We start from the raw sequence: 21780 nt of genomic DNA, 5'->3' as shown, positions 1-21780 counted from the left end.
GGAATGACTGAAGACAAACATTATTACCTGGTCTTCTTTTCAGGCTACATGTTTTCATACCCCTCCTGCACAATGAAAATATTATTTAGGAAATCAGGTGATTTTTACTTACATCTTTTACATTTCAAGTGTTCCTTGGATGGCAAAGAGAAGTGTACTAGTTCCTAACCTGTTAAGAACTGTCTGGCCTCTGTTTTGTGTCTCTGCTCAATAAGTAACAGGGTGTGTATCTGCAACTACAAGGTGTATTTGTATAATCAAGTTATCATAATAAAGGGAACACCTTAAATATTTGTTCAGATGTGTTAGTATAAGTATCTATGTCACTGGGTCTGAGAAAATTAAACTGGCACACAGCATAAATTGAAGCTTATTTTTTAAAATTACAATTTTAAATTAATATCTCTGAGGAATGATGAACCTGCAGTTCAAATCTCTAGCAGACAACAGCAACATCTGAACATAACCTATGCCAACTGTGATGCTAATAAAGTGAATCAGAACATAGCTAGAGAGGTTTTAGTACAGAGTACTTGGTCAGAACACTTTGGCACCATCAGTGCCATTCAAAATTTCTAAAGGACCAAACCATATATGTCACTCATATGTTACCACAGGTGCACAGGTTACACTAATAATTAAACACTTGGGTTTACAGAATTAAAGTGCAACATAAACATTAACACGGCTGTAGTAATAATCCAAAAACAACATACAATAGACAAACAATGACAGGGAGCTTTTTCCGTGTTATGAGTAGGCGACATTATTGTTTTATACAAAAAGTTAATTTTGCTGGTACTTCCAATTACACTCTAATACAGTTTTGAATGCAAGACTGTAATTTGTAGTGGAGTATTCGTATTCTTATACTTTTTTTTTCCAGCACTCACTAAACAATGGATTCAAAATGGATCCAGAAAGATTCCATACTATTTTAACACTACTGTTTTTACCCAGTGTTGATGTTATTTTCAGTGTGAATCAAAACAGCCCTTATGTTGGGTCGTTTTCTACCCGCAGGAACTGGGTAAAATTAACACCATAAAAAATGACACTGGGTCAAAACACCACACAGGTATTGGTTAAAGTTAAACCAGTATTGCATTGGTACAATATTGATCTGGGTTCAATTTTAACCTTGTGATTTTATGTGTCCGTGACCTTTCGATGCTGTAATTGCTGCCGGCTGCTTATATCACTAAACAATTACCCAGAAACACTCAGTTAGATCAGTCATTCACAGACTTACAGAAATGGAAACTTGTATGACACATCAGACAAGTGAGTGCCTCACAAGAAGACCTCCACATGTAATTGTGTATTAAAGAAATGTGACACAAGGCCAGTGACAGTCGTAGCACTACCTACACTGAGTAATGCAGCAAAAATAAAAAAAATATCATCACAACACATTCGTTGTGATAACAAGATGTGAGATTTTATTGACAGTGTAGACACATTTACAATTTTTTAACCCCCATCTCATCAAACTTGAAACAGCAAAATGCCCAGCAGGAGGCAGTCATGCAACATAAAACATCTTATCTGAAGAGAGAAAACTCATCTTTGAACATGTTGCTGCTACCTTTGTTTAACTTTGAATGGATAAGAAAAAAACATAATTTAAAGCAATTATATGGTCCTGTCCCGTCTCATGCTCCCATATCCATTTCATATATATATAAAAATAAGATATTTACTTAATGTTTTGACTGAACTGGCAAGAAGTGATTCAGATCCAGATAGGTATGACGAGAGGATAATAATTAATTACAGCGGTAAGTTTTTCAGGTGAAGTCATCAGTGTTTGCTAGAGAGTAAATGGAAAACCCTTCAAATTGGAGCTCTGTCATTTCACCAGTGCTTTGAGATAACACACACACAATGCAATCAATGAGCTCTGATGCAGAAACAAAAAAGGAGCGCCAGAAAGCAAAGACACAACTGTCGTCCTCAGAATAAACACAGGAAGCAGTCGTCTTCAGACACTCGCGGGAAGAGCTCAAACTCAGTTTCCATCGCCCTGTAAGACAAAGTTTATGAACAATTTCATGTGGTTTACTTTAAAGAAGGTCAGACAATAACTCATTAACTGGAATCCATGTTATGAATCCCAGTTTATGAGTTATTGTCCGACCTATTTTGTGTAGCCAAGCATCAAATCTGGAATTAAATGGGCAATAGACTAACTGAAATCTTAAATAATTGTGCATGTTATTTTTTTAGACTTCCTGTCAAATCGTTGCACATCAACAAGCCCACATATTGTGTTTAATCTCTGGTATTAATATTTCATTATATTTCACTCCAGTTTAATCATAGCCTCCTTCTTATTTTCCTTCATTTAAGCAGGTATAAATACAACCAAGATTAGTCTCTATCTCGGCAGAGAAGCCAGATGAAAAAGACTCATAAAACAACAAAACATCTTTCATCTCACAGTCATATCTTTACTTAATTAATTTACTGGATTGCAGCCGTTAAAACCAGGAAAAACAACACTGATAACATGTCATGATATAAATTCTAACTCTAATTCTAAATATATCGATATAAAAATGATATATTGCCCACATTTACAATATTTTCGAAGACATGTAAATGTTGATTTAGATTTCCCTCCATATTTATCAAATTCTCTTAATAAAAGGAGGAAAGTGAACTCATCTCAGACTAGATACTGACCCCTCCACAGCAGTCCCCACACAGAGCTCCCAGCAGGCCGTTCACCACCTGCACAGCACACAGTGCCATCTGGATTAAACCCATGACCAGCAGCACAGCAAACAGGGAGAGATGCCAGGACACCACACCCTGCGGCTCCTCACATAGCGTCCAGAAAGTCTTGTTGGACAGGTAGTCACTGGAAAGAGAGGGTGAAAAGAAAGAGGAATGTTTCATCTGTCGACACGTTAAACTGGTGAAGAGACGGCTAATTAGTGAGTGAGCACAGAGGTTTACAGCCCCTACAAAATTGTGGCGTTAACCTACTAGCTTTTTTATGTAGTAAAAGCTAGCATCAATAAAATGGGCTTGCTAGCTAATTAAATTTCTTATTGAGGGTGTTGAAATGTTCGTTTTAAAAAGGTTTGGTTCACAAAAAATGAGAGCTGTTGTGGAAGAGTGAGGTTCTGGAATTGTACAAAAGTCTGCTCAACTTTAGACAGAGCCAAGATGGCTGTACCCCCCCCTTGATGCTGTGCTAAGCTAAGGTAACTTAATTAAAGCTAAGCTAAGCTAAATGACTTCCAGCTATGGATCCATGGTTTCTGCACACACCTGATCGTGGTGTCAGGCTTCATATCCAACTATCAGCAAGAAATCAAACAAGTGAGTTTCCTCAAAAGGTCAACTGAACCTTTAAAGGAACAGTTCACCCAGAAATAAAAATGCAGTCATCATCCGGTCACGCTCATGTCGACTGAAAGTCGGGTGAAGTTTCAAAACATCAACAAAATATTTCTGGTGCCTTACAGCAAAACAGTGTTGCAGCATTCTCCTAAACAACTGAAGTAGATGGAGACTTGTTTTAAACCGTTAATAACAACTGAACAAACTATAAAATGGTTTTCTACCGATCCTTCAGTGTAATCCAAGACTCTGGAAGCCCAGAGATTCCAAATTAATATGAAAAGACGTTATTGACACCATCTTTTAAGGTAAATCTTCACTGTAGCTTGTTAGCTAAAAGCTTTTTCAAATGTTTTTTTTTTTTTTAAGTCACCATCTACTGCAGTTGTTTAGGAGAAAGCGCCAGAAATGTTTTGTGGTCTAAACTCCCCCCCGCCTTACCAGCTGGTTAAGAGGTGAGCAGATAATCACTGAAGTTTCATTCCCCTAGTCCAAATAATGACAAGAGTCAAGTGCTATACATTTTCCACTGAAACAAACTGCATGCACCATACACCTTTGCATTGCTGATCGTGCAGGTTATCTGGAATAAGTAGTAAGCGTTCTAACACTTGATGTGTGTCTTACCCGTTTGAGAAGGGATAACTCCACCCCTTCTCTGTCTCGTTCTTCTGAAAGAGACATATAGGTCCGTGGTTTATGGCCACAGAAGATACAATAACTGAGTAACCGGCCCCCAAAACACCCACACCTGCGAAGAGTATGGAACTCAGCATCTGCGGAGAGAGAGAAAGAGAGCAGTTACTCATATTGGGAATCAATACCTTTAACAATCTCAACTTGAACTTCCGTGACAACAATGAAGTTATTCTCTCTGAGGGCCACAAGCAGAATACAGCCAACACTGTGTGTGTGTGTGTGTGTGTGTGTGTCAGACTTTTGTTTGCTGATGCTTTGCTGGACCACACACACACAATCACACACCTACACATTCCTGAAGTATCGATCAGTATGTGTGTCTGGACCAGAACAATACGCACTCTGTGTGATAAAGTCATGTGAAACTTCCAGCGGGGGGAATGTCTTCGCACAGTTATCGACGCCTCGTCAATGTGTGCGTACGTGTGAGAGTGCGCGTGTGTGATTGTGCGTTGTTTTGTCATTAATTGTTGTGTATATCATGGAGGCTGTGTGTGCGTGGTGTCACTGTGTTTGTTTGAAACGCTCACACTCCACAGTAAACAGGTGACATACAGTAGCAGTAGATCCACTGGTAGAGAGGGGAAACGTCTAAGACACATTTTCACTGCTGCTACTAATTGAGGTCATCTTGTGGCGAGCAACAGCTTGGTGTACTTAACATGAAGACAAAAATGTGGAGAAATAAAAATCAAGCTACTGATTCATAAAACAAAAGTGAAATAAACCCTAACCCTAACCATTTCCGCAGTAAAATGTCTATCAATGACAGGACCTTTGTTTCATATTTTTGCTGGGTTGAGTGCGTACACAATCATAAAATGTTTTCTGACCATGTACAAACTGTTCAATCTGTCATTCTATATGTGGTTTCAATGGGTTTCATCTGGTTACCCGTCGCTATAACTTCCAGGAGAGAATTACAGAGTGAGGTCGGAAGTCGGCGAACGTGACTGAACGTATAAAACTTTAACGCAAATATTTCTGCCTGACTTGAAAAGATTTTAATCAGCGAAGATAGTCGTCAACAAAGACAACAGCTCCCATGTTCAATTGCGTTTTTTGTCTCAATTGCTTTATCGATGATTTGATTAGTATTTCGTAATCCTATCTCCACTCACATTTAAGTCTCAATTTCATTCCTCGTGTTTTTTTATTCAAGTTATCATCAATTATTTCTTATTTTCTAGGTGCGATAAACAATGAAGTGCCCAAACATGAATGTTATTTCACTCCTGTCAAAGTTATTGATGCAAAAAAAAAAATGTTAGTTAGTCTTTCTGTTGCTCTCTGTCTGACTGTCTGTGCTGGGTTCTGGGTTCTGGGTCTTTGGGTGTTATATGATTTCCACTTCTAATTCTAAACTAAAAACTTACTGAAGACGTACTGACATGTCGAGTGGGGAAAACACATATACATAATACAATTAATAATGGCTCGACGTCCAGGAATTGTGCGTGTTAACAATTGGCAGACGTTTTCAAAATGAACTAACTTCCTTTTTTATCCGTGTTTTACTGAGCCTACCCTGAAAAAATCTGAGACTTTTAAACTTTTAAACTTTAACATTTTTGCTGCTACAGAATTATTTTGGGATCCATTCTAATCCTTCTCTCCTGTGACATTTGAAGCCCCAGCTGTAAATAACTTCTTCATGATGGTGAGAAGTTAAATGGTGAAACATCTTCTCACCGCAAATCTCCGCCCACAGCTTTCGTTGCCACAGCAACCACAGCAGTCATTGTTCTTCAGACCCAGGAAGACCAGAGCTGGGAAGATCATCTGTCGTCCGAACACACCCCAAGTTCACACACAGCACACACACACACACACACACAGAGTTATGAAACAGCAGATGATGATTATTTGTTCCTCAGGTGTTTGCAGGAGGAAATTGAACTGTCAAACATCCCATCACTCTCAGTAAGATATAGCTAGTATAACACAACGATCACCTTAATATGCCATTTTTCATTGCTGAATCAATTATCACCTCGACTGACAAAATATTAAACAAATATGTCATACGTATAATTTCAAAGATGCTAAATTCTGATTTTTGATGTGTTTTTCCAATATTTCTAGTGTGAATTAATTCGACCATACAAGATCTCATAAGATCATTGACTCTTTTAGGTGATGCGCAACTGTATACAAGTTTTAGAGCTAAAAGAACTGTTGATTGATTGAATGAGCAGTTAATTAATTCCTTTTTTAGGCAAACATGCTGAAAATTCTACAATTCCAGGTTTTAAAATGTGAGGATTTGTATTTATATCCTTGTTGTACTTTTTATTAAATTGAATATTTTTAGGTTCTAGACTTACATACATATAAATCTATACACCATATTTATGATAAGACAAAACAAGCCATCTGAGGACATCGCCGCTATTTTTAGACACTTTATGAAACAAACAATTAATCGACAACTGTAATCAAGGCAATTATTGGCAGATTAATATATATAGGCCTGATGAAAGTAATGATTAGTTGCAGCCCTAATTAATTGTAAGTACGTTATTTATAATTTACTGCGGTCATGAGTCTACACAGGCACACGGATGCCATCATGATAAAACGCTATCGAAAAATCTAAATCTAAAATGCAAAAAGCTAAAAAAATGTTTTACAAAAATCCAGAAAATTTGCCTTCAATGATGATAGAAGCAGCTGGTATCAGGCAGAGTGCATCTTCTACCCATTGATATATTTAATCCAGTAGTGGCAAAATGGATTGCGCCAGCTCTTAATGTCATTGTTGAAATTTAAACGTACTCACCAGCACTCCGGATCCCAGAATGCCACCAAAGTACCAGACCTCATCTGTGATGTATTTGCTGTCCACAGATGTTCCACCGGGGAAGAAGAGTAGGATGTTACACAGCACACACACAATAGCCAGAGGCATCAGTGTGATCCCCAGACACTTGGCAAAGCCGCCTGAACACATTCTGACGCTGATGTCTCAACCTTCACTAACAACTCCCTGAGTTCACAAAGTATCTTTTGAGCTTCAAAACTTCACTTTGCTTTAGCTGATCTTTCAATTTGACAATATCAAACTGAAATGGAAGTTTAGACCTAAATCTGGTACGGTCTTTGTCCACTCCACTTTGGTCAGGGGTTTAAATTTGGGAATGAAAACGCTCCACCTGTTGTCTTTATAGTTATGTCCAGCTGCAGCTTACAAGCACCTCCTGACAATTTCTCCTCACACCCCTGGAGGTTGGTGGTTACTCTGAAAAGTTCTGTCCTCTTTACTGAACGACGCTGTCTGCCTCAACCGTCCTGTGTGTTAGGATGGTTGATGCTATAGTTGAGCCTTTATACCCCCACCCCACCCCACCCCACCTGTCTCCCCGAGTGATCTCACTGCTTCACTTTTACAGCAGCCAGTTGTAATATGGCAGGATCACACTCACACATGTGCTCGCTTGGGACCGCATGCAAACACACACAGCAGTTACATATCCATGTGTGCACACAGGCACACCCATGAAGACAGAGGTTAATGTTCTACCATGTGTTTTGTGTACATGGAGACAGAAGAGGAAGCGACAGACAGCTGGTCGATACAGGAGAGCCCTCGCCGCCTACCACGGGTTAGTGAGTAACAAGAAAGACTTCTTCATTAGTTAAACTCTGGATGAGTTCTCTAGATTTTTTCCTTTTTTGTGTACTATAGGCTGACAGATATGAGAAACATAGCGCCAAACCACTTAAAGTTTCAAAAATGCCCAGTAGGAAGACAAATTAGGAATCACCTGGATGCAAACACGCCTTGTCATGACGTTGGGCGACGCAATTAGTCCATCATGAATCATCCATTTTGAAAGGTTTATAATTCATTTGCTCTTTGTGCGATGAAAAAGACAAACATATATTAAAATGAATTATTAATAAGTAACAAAATTGGCTCAGGTGAGATCCTGATCACAATTACTGTCAGAAGATACTGCAGTACAATATTAAGTCCAACACCACCAGAATGACAGTTTTTGTCATACTGCTGTGTTTTGCATGTTTTTTGCGCCCCTGTCCCAAAGAAATTAAATCTAATTTCACCTACTTTGTAAGGATGTCATGACTCAGCCTGAAGTTAATTTGAAAGTCTGAAAACGCGAGTTAAGGTTCCTGAGAATTTCTGCAATGCATCTTAAACTTGTTACATTGTTTTACAATAAAGAGTGTGGAGTTTAGCTTTCGGGGGAGATGAGCATTTCATCCAAATGCAACAAAGCTTATGGCTGTTTCCATTTTACCTGATCAGATTCTCATTCATTCTTTGTGTTCACTGTGCGGGAGTCATCTTGTTTTTTTTTTTTTTATCCACACCCCTGTAGTTGTCAGCCTCAAATGACAAATTGCAAAATGCTTCTGGTGGGCCCACCACAACAGCAATTTCCACCAATTTACGTCCTGAAAAAAATGGGAAGGCTTACTTAAAATATAAAATAAAGAGAATAAAACAAGTTGGAACTGGAATGTAGAAATGTATTAATCTCTGCTGCTCAACTCCAAGACCTTAAATCGATGTGATCTGTCATCCACTTCTCTCTGCGGCCGTCCTAGTTGAGCCAAACTCAATCGATCCCGGAGTAACCGACCTGGAGTTGAAAGTCTCAACGCATTTCATTTTACCCCGTTCTTTTCCCCCTGTTGTTGCCAACAGTCGGTGGTAGTAGAAGCGGGATGGATACCCACTTGACATTCTCTTCTCGTCGGTCACCTGTGGTGTGTTTACACGGCTGTGTGGCTTCCAGCCAGCCGCTAGCTTCAAGTGTCGGACTGGGTGAGTTGGAAACTGTTGCCATGGAGATGTAAAAAGTTCAGGCAGCCATGTCTGCGTCCAGAAAGTTTAACACTCTTTGTGTTTGTCCGCTTAAGAATCATCTACATTTCTTTCACGACTCAATTAATTAAAAACAGAGGGAAACCCGCCACAACACCTTTATGTAGCTCATTAATCTAATGCATACAAATAAGCTAACGTTAACGTTAGTTACAAAAAACCGCCACGAAGGAGAACAGGAGGACCTGAAACACAGAACATTATAAAGAGTAAGGGCAATATCAAGTTACCAAAGTGCAGTAGCCAATATCAAGATACTTTTTACTTGTTAATTTTCTGACCATCGATCAGTCATTTCATCAGTCCCTCTAGAGCATACATCAAATGTCGTATTACTGGCAAACACTTTCTATGTATGCTTGTTGTATTAATTTTGGAACATTTATTCCCTTCATCTATGGCAGCAAGTGCCTTTAAATGATAACCTGGTATGAAAATTGTAAGGTAATGCAATTGAAAGTGAAGAGCGTTTTGATAAATGCTCCACAAGTAGGCATTTTCGTTTTCATATTTTGTCTGTACCTCTGATGTGTAAATGTAAAGACTTACCCAGCTGGTTATGCATTATGTTAGTTCTTGCTTCATATGTGCATGTGCCTCTGAGAGGTGAGACACAAATGGGGAGAACAGATGTTAGTTTGTGGACCTACATACGTGCAATGTTTTGGAGTGGAGTGGAGGAAAAAAACTTGGAGTTGGATACTTGGAAAACTGACAGTGTTTTTACAGATTAGTACCACTATGGGGATAGTGAGAATATATAATTTGTTTGTTAATCAGACATATCTCTCTCTAGACATCCTGAAGCGGGGTGGCAATGCAGCAGATGCTGCGGTTGCTGTAGCGGCAGCGCTGGCTGTAACGGAGCCCAGCAGCACCGGTCCTGGTGGAGACGCCTTCTGCTTGTTCTATAACAGCAGCACTGGAGAGGTGACAGGAATTAATGGCAGGTGGAGACTCTTCTTTCTCGATATGGTTGTTATTGTCTTCATAATACAGAATGATTAGCTGAGCCACTCTCTGTGTCTTCAGTGGTCGTTCACCCAAAGCTCAGACCCTGGACTTCCTGGAAGGACGTGGTTACACTGCAGAGGCCCCTCCCTCACCTTTTGATGCCTTGAATATCACAGTGCCCGGGGCCCCTGCATGCTGGTGTGATACTGTACAGCTGTTTGGTAATCACAAGGTTTGACTCTGTGTGTCTTCGTTTATCTGTCTGTGTAGAACTGTGTGTGCTGGTATGTGTTTTATATAACATCTAACATAATTATTTACATGTCATAAACAACCCATGTGCAAACACACGGCAAAGTGAACCATATTAACACACATCACCATCACAAACATACGTGGAAGTAGACCTCTTGACTCTTGCGTGTGTTCTAAACTGTGGTGATGATTAGCGTCAAGGAGATATAAACAATGAGTGGACAAACTATCATTGGGCTCTGTGGATATTTACGTTAATGTTGGTCCAAACTGCATAAACTTAGCCATCTATGGTAGGGTTCCTGCAGGTCCACGAAAATGGGGGTCTTATATTTAATTGCTGACTGAATTTTTTTTTTCTTTTCTCAACAATACATTTCTGCTATATTTACTACAAGCTTACGCAACAGCTTGTGTATTGGAGATGTTCATGGAGAAAGGAAGTTTTCTATTTGTAGATGAAAGCAGTAATATTACATATTACACACAAAAATATAGTTAATGTCTTTTTGAACTGTTTATCAAAATTTTACATGAAATTGAAATGATCTCACAGGCTACATGTATAACCAGTGCCTGTTTGAGCTCCTGACGTGAGGTGTAACATGCCCTTAAAATGTAAGCGTAATTACATATGCACAAAAACCTCTCTCCATTTTATTTTCCTGAAGTGCTTTTCTTACATTGCTACATAACTGTACAAATTAAAAATAAAAACATTGCCAGCTCTGACAAAAAACAAAGGTGGAGTTTTTAAATGAAAAAAAAAACAAACATTTAACCTGTGAAAAAAAAGAAAAGAAAAATGTCAATCAGTGTGAAATCGTACGTCCATTTTTTATAGTTTCTCGTAGGCTTTACTGTTGGAAATTTGTAGTTTTCTAAATCCAGTGACTATAAAAAACTGGCATCGGATGTTCTATGAATATGGCGTAATCACTCAGAATGTTTTGAATCGGAGACACTTTGCTCAATTTGAGATGCTCTCACTGTACTACATTACTATCACAATAGCTGTGCCCACTCACATATACAAAAAAATAACAAGAAGAATCTTCAGAATGTGTTTTCAGAAAACCCTAATGGATTAAAAATCTAATTAGAAATGAGCTGTGAATATTAAGAGAATTGTGTCACATTCAAAAATGTCCCCCCACTTGCGTGGATTAATATCAATTATTCGATTTTTTAAATTCTGGAAAACCCTCAGAGGAAATGACAAACTGTTTCATCTCTAAGCAGTTACTCACACTTCCTGCTCAGAGAGGTTTCCTGTGAGGTAATAAGTGTGTGTTTCCTCTCCCTGTTTCCCTAGCTGTCCTTGCGGGAGGTGCTGAGTGGGGCAGTGGAGCTTGCAGAGGTGGGGTTTCCTGTTGCTGAGGTAGCGGCTCACCACTGGGCAAACTGGGTGGCTGCTCTGAGAGATGCTGGGAGGGAGCTGGGTGGGGACTTGCTGATTGATGGTCATGCACCCAAATGTGGACAAGTATTCAGAAACCCTGCCCTGGCCCAGACCCTGAAGGTAAACATTTTAAACAAAAACACACACAAAAAAAACAGGTTTGTAGATCATGTGAGGAGCACTGGTGAGTCTTTTCTGAACTGTTATTTTGAGAAGAAGCAAACAGAGCAATGTAGGACCCCAGAGACACCACTGCATGGGTTCCATTTCCTCTCAGTGGTTGTTTGCTTTTTACAAAAGTGCCTTAGCCTTCTATATAGGAAGACCTTGGATGAATCTGGGGGCACGGTAGGAAATTAACCCTGAAGCCATTAGGGAACTTAATATTGAAGGAGAACAAGGGAGGGATGAGCAAAGATTGTTCTGGGCTGGGCCAAGTATGAAATACATTAAATAAGGCAAATAGAGAAAGATGGATTTAAGGGGAGGGAGTGAATGCGAGACAAGGAAGAGCAGACAGGGAGATGATAATGCAGAGGTGAAATAGTCAGAAAACATTGCCTGATATCGGACAGAATTGATTACTTGCTATACTGTTTCCATAGTAGAATCATTCAACTCGATGGACTAGGCGGATTAAAATTTTTGGATTGAGGCTCCAGAGGTCAGAGAGAATGATAGATGGATGGTAAACGAAGAGAGGGAGTAGGAAGAAAGGAAGAAGTAGGAAGTGAGGATTGCATGGTAAAACTATAGATACACATATTAAGAATTAGAGCATTGACATTAAACACTTAAAAACGATGAAAACAGTGTACATCCTTATTATGTGTTGAAATGATATAATGATATAAATAAATCAACTGAATCACATTGGTGTCCACAGTGTGCACAAGTCAAACTGAGGTCAGTCAGCCTGTATACTTGGCCATTAACCACATTCTTCATAGTTTAACACACTTTAAAATAGTTTCCAACAGATCGTGGTTGCAGTTTATTGAACTTTCGAACTGTTAAACGGTAATGTTGTTATGATTGTCTGTAACAGTGGCTTAATAAAAAGCAGAAGTGGTTATGCATCACAAGTAGGTCATAAAGTGTCTGTGGATGTTACGACACATTTTTCTCAACATAGATAAAAACTTGTTACCGAAACCACGCAGGGGTTATAGATATTGCAGCTCATGGTGATCTTGATTTGGTGAGCTGCACACCTCAGGCACAGCTGTGGACCATCATGTTGTGACTGTTATGTCATGAGAAACGTCTTTTGTGACAGAACTGTCAACCTTTTTTATCATAAATCATTTTATGCAGAGGTGAAAAGTGTGTGTGTGGTGTGTGTGTGTGTGTGTGTAGGTGTGTGTGTGTGTGTGTGTGTGTGTGTGTGTGTGTGTGTGTGTGTGTGAATATTCAACAATTATTGGATGCATTGCCATGAAACGTTGCACAGAAATCCATGGCTCCCGAGGATGAATCTGACTTTTCATATAGCACCACCAGTGGGTCAGTTATTAATTAAAGTTTAAATTAGCAAATGGCAGCTAACATGGTGAACTAAGATGTGGTGAACATGACATCTATTTACTATCACCATGTCATGTCATTGTCATTTTGAGTAGGTTTGCATTTTGACGTTAGGTAAATGTACCACTGTACATAGAGAGCATTACGAAAGTATTGCTGCTCTTCAGGCAGCATAGAAGTAATGGATCAAATCAACATTTTATTCGAGAACAATTAAGGGGCAAATATGACAGCTCAGCAGAGATCCTGTGTTAAACTTCTGCTTTAGTCAGCTACAGTGGAATTCATTTTAAATGTAATATCTCTAAATGAATTGAGCCTCTTATAGTATAGTAACACTGAAATGTAGTTCTGACTTTGACAAGAGTCATAGAAAAAAAATGAATGGATGACACTTTGAACAAAATGTTGATGTATTGACGTAACCATTTTAAATCTGTTGGCACATTTTTACTTATGTGAATGTGAGGCCGTGACTGTTTGTCTGTGTGTGGACAATGGGATATTCATACAACCACACTCATTCTGTAGTTTCCTGTCGGTGTGACTTCACTAGGACGTTGGCTGACCCTACCGTGGGTGTGTGTATGCCCGTGTGTGCTTGTGTGTCACCATTAAAGTATGCGCTGATTGATTTTGTTCTGTATTACTACATCAAACACTCAGTCTTAGTAATGCAGCAATGCAGGAACCCTGCCAAGTACGCCTATGGTAACTCCTCACACACACTCCTGAAGCAGTAGAAACAATAGGGGTGACCTCAGCCTCATTGATGGAACGTTTCCATGGCATCATAACGGTCACTCCTCAGTGACAACGGTGTGTAACTTCCTTGTGCTAAAAGTTCACACATTCACACACACCATCCTGTTTCTTTGATAACATTGACAGAACTGGGAGATATACACAAAAGCAAACGTGTCACCTGCTTATATTTCAGGCTAAACTCGTGTGTGGTATAAAGTCAAACAAACATTAAATGTTTAATGTTTTGGGGGTTTTCTCCCATGAATTGAAGAATGTAAGATAACAGTTAACTAATTGATTGATTGATGATTGACTGATTTATCGACAGGAGCTTGGTGAACTTGGTAAACCAGCTTTCTACCAGGGCAGAGTGGCTCAAGCCATTGTCGATGTCATCAACCAAAATGGAGGAGTCATGACCCTGGATGACCTCAGTAGCCATGACAGTGAGGTCATCACCCCCATAAGTACAGACTATAAGGTGGGGTCAGCGGCCGTGGACCGAATTGAATCTGTATTTTTGATCAGGTCAGCAGAGGTAATGACTCTGTTGTGTGTTCAGGGTGTGTGTCTGTGGGAGCCTCCTCCTAACAGTCAGGGACTGGCTGCCCTGCTGCTACTCAACATCCTGGAGAACTTCCCCCTCAAAGGTATTCACTGACATGCATTGCATTAGGACATCATACTAAGGAACCTAAGATATAGATGATAATCTGGTGAATTGAATGAGTCAGAAATCACTTAATAGAATAAATAGCAAAAAACATTTCACTCAACCATAAAGTCTCGTTTTTATTTGCCTCTTTAGGGAATGATGACACTTAAATATACTTATTTTACTACCTCTTAAGTCCCCAATGAAATTGAATTGGATAAAACTGAAGGTGTGTAAGGGCTTGTGTATCAAGGGCTTCAGTGAAGACAGACAACAAAAGAAACCTGCAGGTGCCAGGCTATTGAAAGACAAGCAACACTCATGCACAAAGAGCCCTGATTTAGGTAACTGAGGTGAATGGTGACTTTTGTTTGTCAGTCAGGTTGCACAATACACACAGTTTCCCTCAACTAGAAAAAACAAGGACAGCAAAGAAATCTCAATAGGGCCTAAACAGAGCAGAGTTTGTTGCTGGTATTCTGTTTGGATGAGGTCTGCACTGTGTCAAGGATGGAATGATAATCAGAGGGCCATTGCCCACCTCTCTTTTAAGCCATCACAAAAGGGCATTGTCACACCCTGATTGGCTAGGAGAGGAATACCCCAAGATGCTTTCACTCAATAATTAGGAGCCAGTCTCCAGAGCCTGTAACAGTTGATCTGAATCCACTACAGTCAGTCCAGAGTGATGTTGACATTCAGTTAGAAAAATAGCAAGTACTATGTAATGGGACTGCAATAACTATTATACAAGGGCGGCGCTGGAATTTTGGCTCAAGACACAAACACAGTGCCAGTGACAGCTGACTCACTTTCTGGATACGCAGTACTTGAATCAGACAGGACTCAGACGTCTTACACTCCATCTGAATCATCTTGGACTCGAAATCCCCCCTCAAACCTTCAGGACAATAAACAATCTAGTGACAAAGGACTTTTTTTTATATATCTTTGTGACACATCAATGTTTATTTGAAAAAACGGTTTCAAACTGGATCTCTTAGAAGTGACAACAAACACAGCAATTAGAGCAAAGTGTCCAATATCTTTAGTGACAACAGATGGAAGAAAAGAGAACTACTATAACTACTACTAAGCCCAACTGCTAACTAACCCTGTATCACTCTAAACTTTAAAAACCCTTATCTGCATCAAGTTCTACTCACTCAGCCATTAAATAGGCCTGATTTTTTAAAATCAGGATCCATGCAGTATTCCCTGAGAAATTATAAATAATCCTTTGTCCGGATCTGCACCAAAAGGTAATAGGGTCTATTCTGGGCTGAGACCCCTAAGTTTTGTGGAAATCCATTCTGTGGTTCTTGCATAATCTATCTGACAAAGGGACCAACCATAAAACAAACCAACACTGGTGAAAACATAGTCTCCTTAACGTCCACTTAATAACATGAAATGGACTTACCACAATCTCCATAATGCTTTACCAACTGAGACATCCATTTATTCATTTTGTAAGTCGCTGTCATCTTGACTCTACTGGTTCAAGTGGGTACAACAAAGATTCACACAAAATAATACAAATCATGAAATTTTATCTGCACTCTAAAAATGTAAGTGTTGTTTTCCTGTGGTTACGTGTGTTTGTGTGTGTAGCTTTAGACCACAACAGCCCTGACTACATCCATGTATTGGTGGAGGCTGTGCGCCTGACGCTAGCAGATGCTCTGCGTTACTTGAGCGACCCAGAACATGTGACCATCCCTCTGGAAACGTTACTGGACAAGAGCTACAGCCAACAGCGAGCACAGCTCATCTCCATGGACAGGTGTGTGTGTTTGCGTGAGTTTGTCTGTGTGTGTGTGTGTGTGTGTGTGTGTGTGTGTGTGTGTGTGTCTATTCGTACCAGTGTGTGCCAGTCGTGCTCTGTTGACTTTAGATAGGACTGCAGACTTTTACATCCCACCGACTTTAATGTCCATCCCTTCATGCCACGGTCCCTCCTCTGCTGCTCAGTCTGTCTGCTATGTGGTTGTCTATTTTGGCAGCAATGAGTGTTTACTTGTCAGTGCTGTAGACTTTGAACTTTAGGTCTTTATCAGTTATAAGACAAAGACAAACAGACTGTAAAAGTATTAAACAGCATAATGTTCTCATACTAAATCCGTCTGCTGTTGCTGTCGTTTTATGTTTTAATGATATATTATTTATATCAATAATAGTCACCCTAAATTACTGAGGGTGTCGTCCTACAGCCAAACTCAACCTTAATGATTCTACCAGCCAATAATCGAATACGAATTTCAACTTGACGTCCCCTATTAACACAAACAAGAAATGGTGTTGGTCTTGTAAAATTGTCCTCACAGTCAACTGAGAGAAATCTAGTAAAGGCAGGAAATTACAAATGATTTTTACACAAAGTTTAATAATCTGGTTACCATAAAATCTGTATTTACATATGAGACCTCAGCCAACTCCCAAGGATATTTTTGGTCCTAGGCTGGCATATGGTTTATTGGTGATATATGACACTACAGGCTGAAGAGCTGTTTGTTATGGTTGAGACATGGACAGGGCTGTGAGAGGGCAGGTAGTGAGAAAACACACTGTTATAAAGATTATGTAAGTGATAGGCTATGCTTCCACTGTGTGAGGTTGGCAGTTGGGGCCTTGTTCTTCTTTTTAGGAGCTGTATTTTCCTATATGTAATAAAAAATATTATGTTTAGAATCGTATTATTTATGACTTTCAGTGCAAGGAAACCTTCAGAGTTTGCTGTACAAACATGCTAAACAAAGAAAAATAATAGATCAACATTTTCAACACAACAGTTGACTTTTGTAAAATTAAGCTAACTGGCAGCTGGTTGTAGCCTTGTATTCACCTCACAGACATTATAGAGGTATTGATCTTCCTAGCTAACTTTAGTCAAGAAAGCGTACAATGTCGACTCCCCTTTTAAGATTTCGTCCATCATGACTTTTTATCACTGACAAACAGAAGGACAATGTGCCAAAAGTGCTTTTGGACCTGGACAACCCTGTATGTATTTCATCTTGCTTACTTGTGGCTAAAGTTTTCGCTTCAGCCAGTACGTTGTGGATCATATTTACTTTGACCAAAACAACTGTCTTCTCCTTATTTCTTAGATTTTTTTTTTATAACAACAAAAAAACAGTGTCAACAATGATGGTTTGTGCTTGTTTTTTTGTGTGTATCTGTAGGGCCATGGAAGACTTAGAGCCTGGCCTGATGACAGGAAGTGACACAGTGTACTTCTGTGTGATTGACAGTCAGGGCAACGCCTGCTCGTTTGTCAACAGCACCTATATGGGGTTTGGAAGCGGGCTGGTCCCGAAGGATTGTGGGTTCTCGCTACAGGTATGAGGGCTCAGAGAGAGGGTGTGAGTGTATGTTTGAGTGCATGTGAGGTAGCCATGGTGTGTTAGACTGTCGTCTATAGCCCAGACTCCAAAAAAGTTAGGACGCTGTATTTACTGTCAACAGTTTAGCAATTTACTTCAGTCATGTGTTTCACAAACTGGTGAACCTCGCCCCATCAGTGTCAGAGAAGCACTGAGTCTTTTGAGGATTCCCTTTCCATACCCTATTAAGATACTATCACCTGCTACCAATGAACCCGTTTACCTGTGGAATGTTTTTGGAGTATTACACAACTTTCTCAGTCTTCTGTTGCTCCTGCCTCCATTCTTTAAAACGTATTTCTGGCATCAAATTCAGAATTATCATATATTAACAATAATCAGTGATGAAGTAAAACATTATTAATTGTCTATGTGCTGTTTTCATTTTTTCAGAGTATGTGTAAAAAAGGAATAGCCGATATCACAGTCAGTTTTATTCAGCATAATAACTTTTTAAAAATCAGGCTTCTAATCGTCACACAGTAGATACAACTTCATTAGAGTTAAAGTCCAGTGTGATATTAGATCAGCAGTGTGTGTGGGAATATCTGACGGCAAACCTAGTGGATGAAGAGGTTGTACATTTTCCGAGTTTATGCTCCTGTTTTGCCTCGTAATGTTACATAAGAGCAGGAATGTATAATGTGATTGTGCTTTGTGTATGTCTATGTAAATGTGCGTCTGGTGCCACCATGGAAATATTTATTTAAATTATGGACCGGACATAAAAGATGACAGAACATGACATCATGAAATGAACTTCATTTACATAGAGCTACATTCAATTAACAGATTGTTTTCCAGACAGGTGCTAAAACAAAGAAACAAGGAACTAAATGATAAGATTTGTAAGGTGGATTTCTGGTGTGTATCATTGTGTTAAATCCAACAGAACCGTGGTGCCAGCTTTACTCTGCGTCGTAACCATGTGAACTGTGTTGCTGGGGGGAAGCGGCCATATCACACCATAATACCTGCGCTTCTCACTGAGCCTGCAACCGAATCACAAAAACCTCGACTCCTCGCCGCACTGGGGGTGATGGGTGCCTTCATGCAACCACAAGGACACGTCCAGGTACGCTGTAATCAAGAAGAGACTGAGGTGGAGACTGAGGTGTCCCTAACAGTATTTGTGGCGTTTCGCTTAGTCCGACCATATCATGTCTTGTAAACATTCTAATTGGAAACACACATTTTTGGTTTTATTCTTTGACAAAAATAACTGGAGTGTAACGTCTCGGCCTTTTTTTTAGGTTTTGTTGAACATGTTGGAGTTTGGGATGAATCCTCAACAAGCTCTGGACGCACCAAGAGTTTATGTAGCATATGACAACAAAAGTATGCCCCCTCCCAAACACACACACACACACACGCACACACACACACACACACAAACACACACTAACACACAAAGGTTCTGTACAGTCACAAAAAGAAAGCGGTGTGTTAGTATAAACGTTATGCATATTCCCTTACATTAGATTTATGTAATTAGACTGTAATTAGATACCAACATTGATGTGCATTTAGCGATAGAAGATGAAGCTGTTGGATGAACTCTGGTCTTGCTACAGTTAGATAACACTGTAAACCATATTTTAATTTGAGCAGGAGATTAATGGGAGTTTTGTGAAAAACAGTGTATTTTGCCCTACATATGTAAACCTTTTTTTTTAAAAGATCTAAATCACACTCTGATCGAACCTTCTGTGTGTCAAGCTGATCAGTGGTCGGTTAATCTGGAGGAGGGGGTCGACCAGCAGGTAGCCGAAGAGCTGAGAAGACGGGGCCACAAAGTCAACTGGCCAATCACAGGTGTGTTTCTTTATTTATACAGTAAGCAGTACAGCTGCATAGGTTTTTTTTAAAGTGTGCATTACTTCCAGAGAGCGTACACTTCAATACAATATAAATGGAAATCTGGAAATGGAAAAACCGAGCTAACAACCTTTCAATAGCTTATAATTAATGTTTATTTTCAGTCTTGATTAATCCAGCAATTATTTTCAGGATTAATCTATTAGTATGAAAAATGCCCACAATTTTCCAACAGTCCAAAACCCAAAGACTCATAAATGCCAAAGAAAAGCATAAAATCCTCACATTTAAGAGGCTGGAACCAGCAAATATGTGATGTTTTTGCTTGAAAAAATGACCAAAACTACTACTGGATTACCAAAATAGTTGTTTCATTAATGCTATATTCTTTAATTAAAAAGCACTACGTGTAACCTTCTCTAAAGTTAATGTTTGACATAAATCGTTATATTGATGTTTAGTTACGGTCATAAACACGTGAGAACATGGGCGAAACACTTGCTTTTCTTAAATCAGTGGTATTAGTTCGTTGTTCCCATAATCGCTGTAACTTCCTGTTGCAAACAGGATGTTATCATTAGTTCCTCTTCCCTCCCCTGGAAATCGTTCCTGGTGGCTTTAGCTTGCTCTCTGGCTTTTCTGAAGAGTATGAACATGTTTTGTATTCAGCTTCCATCAAACTTTCACTCCTACACACCTCCTGCTATTAACGTATTACCTCTGTTCATTATGGAGGAGTAGCACAGCCCTGATTGTTAGTTCTTTTGCATGGTGCTTAGTGGCACACAATGTATAATGCAGTGACCAGGCTTATACATGCCAATTCTCAAGAAAAAGGTGGTCTTCTCTTACTAGAAATGCCTCAACGAAATGTAGGTTTTTCAAGGGAAACATGTCGCCCCTTTAATGATGAACTGTAGAATGCTGACCCACTGAAATTGAGTACTTTGATAATATTACCTCATGGTTTCAATTGTAGAAAAATAAAATAAAAAAATAATTGACACAGTGTTTTTTATTTAATTTTCTTTTTTTCATTGATCTTTTCATTCAAACACACAGGCCACAAAAGGTCTCAGTTTGGGCGGGGACAGATCATCACAGTGGGGGATTGGTGGAGCTCATCCGTCCGTCAAGCTGATCACCCATCGGTGCTGTGGGCAGGGTCAGACCCCAGAGGGGATGGATGTGCACATGGATACTAGAAATACAGTACATGAACTCTCTTCTGTTTCCTGTTGATAATTGATCACAAAGCTTTCTGACATGTAGAGAGGGAGGACTATGAATATTTGGCTGTGACATTATTCACAGTAAACATTCATTTTACACATTAACTTGACAACAACTGCAGTTTATCACATTCCATCATAGCAACACATTACACTTTCATAAAGATGTTTCTGTTGTATGTTTCCAATTCAGGCACATTTTATTTGTAATCTTTGACATAGCAACAGAAATGTGCATCGGTTTATGAAGTCAAAATCAAAAAGTCAAAAGACTCCTACAGTTTGAATTGAAACTGTACCATATTTCATAGTTTGTGATGGAATCATGGGTGCCACTTTCATCATGTCCCTTTATATCCTCTTGATTTAAAGTTACATTTGTAAATTAGCGCTTAATGTTTTTGGTCTTGTTGCTGAATGAAACAGGAAAACATATCTTTGTGTAACACTGTATTACATACCAAAGATGCCTTTCCTCAACTCAGTCTTTTGGTTGAGATAATTATCTGCTACAATCCCTGTAATTAGTTGCTGCTAATCTTGTGTTTATGTGTACAACTCCCCCCCAGTAAATGTTTATATTTCATCTGGGCAACATTTTACAAAACAAATCCAATTCAGATAATGTAAGAATGTATTAATGTGTTGTCAATCAAGTCAATCCATTTCCTGCATTTTAAAGTATATTTGTTTCTGCTGTCATTGGAATTTAACTGATTTAACAGTCTGTATTTCAAATGATCTTTGAAATGTGCTGTTCTATTCATGATTTTATATGTTGATATAAATAAATATAATTAAATCTATTTTCAAATACTTAATTCTCAAGGTTTCTCTGTTCGTGAGTTCATAATAGTCTGCAGATTTTTCTGAACTTGATGAAGAGCTGTTTTGAG

General features: G+C 39.2%; 2 protein-coding genes across 3 annotated transcripts; one reads left to right on the top strand and one right to left on the bottom strand.

Annotated features, from left to right (window-relative positions):
• Window positions 1–1414: 1414 nt before the first annotated feature.
• Window positions 1415–7372, bottom strand: tm4sf4 (transmembrane 4 L six family member 4). The gene is made up of 5 exons (XM_030433241.1): window positions 6836–7372; window positions 5746–5835; window positions 3982–4130; window positions 2689–2866; window positions 1415–2026 (listed from the first exon to the last, which is right to left on the bottom strand). Exons 1-5 carry the CDS (start codon window positions 7004–7006, stop codon window positions 2012–2014), a joined length of 603 nt encoding a protein of 200 aa, XP_030289101.1. The 5' UTR covers window positions 7007–7372; the 3' UTR covers window positions 1415–2011.
• Window positions 7373–8627: 1255 nt separating this feature from the next.
• LOC115591322 (glutathione hydrolase-like YwrD proenzyme) lies at window positions 8628–21705 on the top strand. Of its 2 annotated transcripts, none has more exons than XM_030433240.1 (12): window positions 8628–8848; window positions 9705–9858; window positions 9941–10094; window positions 11433–11639; window positions 14122–14274; window positions 14356–14443; window positions 16063–16234; window positions 17634–17790; window positions 18727–18909; window positions 19088–19172; window positions 19554–19649; window positions 20715–21705. In XM_030433240.1, exons 1-12 carry the CDS (start codon window positions 8749–8751, stop codon window positions 20855–20857), a joined length of 1692 nt encoding a protein of 563 aa, XP_030289100.1. In that variant the 5' UTR covers window positions 8628–8748; the 3' UTR covers window positions 20858–21705. The 2 variants fall into 2 exon arrangements, with proteins under 2 accessions (XP_030289100.1, XP_030289098.1); XM_030433238.1 differs by having other exon boundaries at window positions 19515–19649.
• Window positions 21706–21780: the final 75 nt, after the last annotated feature.

The sequence above is a fragment of the Sparus aurata genome, chromosome 11 (genome assembly GCF_900880675.1).
Source record: "Sparus aurata chromosome 11, fSpaAur1.1, whole genome shotgun sequence".
Taxonomy (NCBI): domain Eukaryota; kingdom Metazoa; phylum Chordata; class Actinopteri; order Spariformes; family Sparidae; genus Sparus; species Sparus aurata.
Note: the sequence above shows the minus strand (reverse complement) of the source record. Positions and strands in the feature narration are given on the sequence as shown.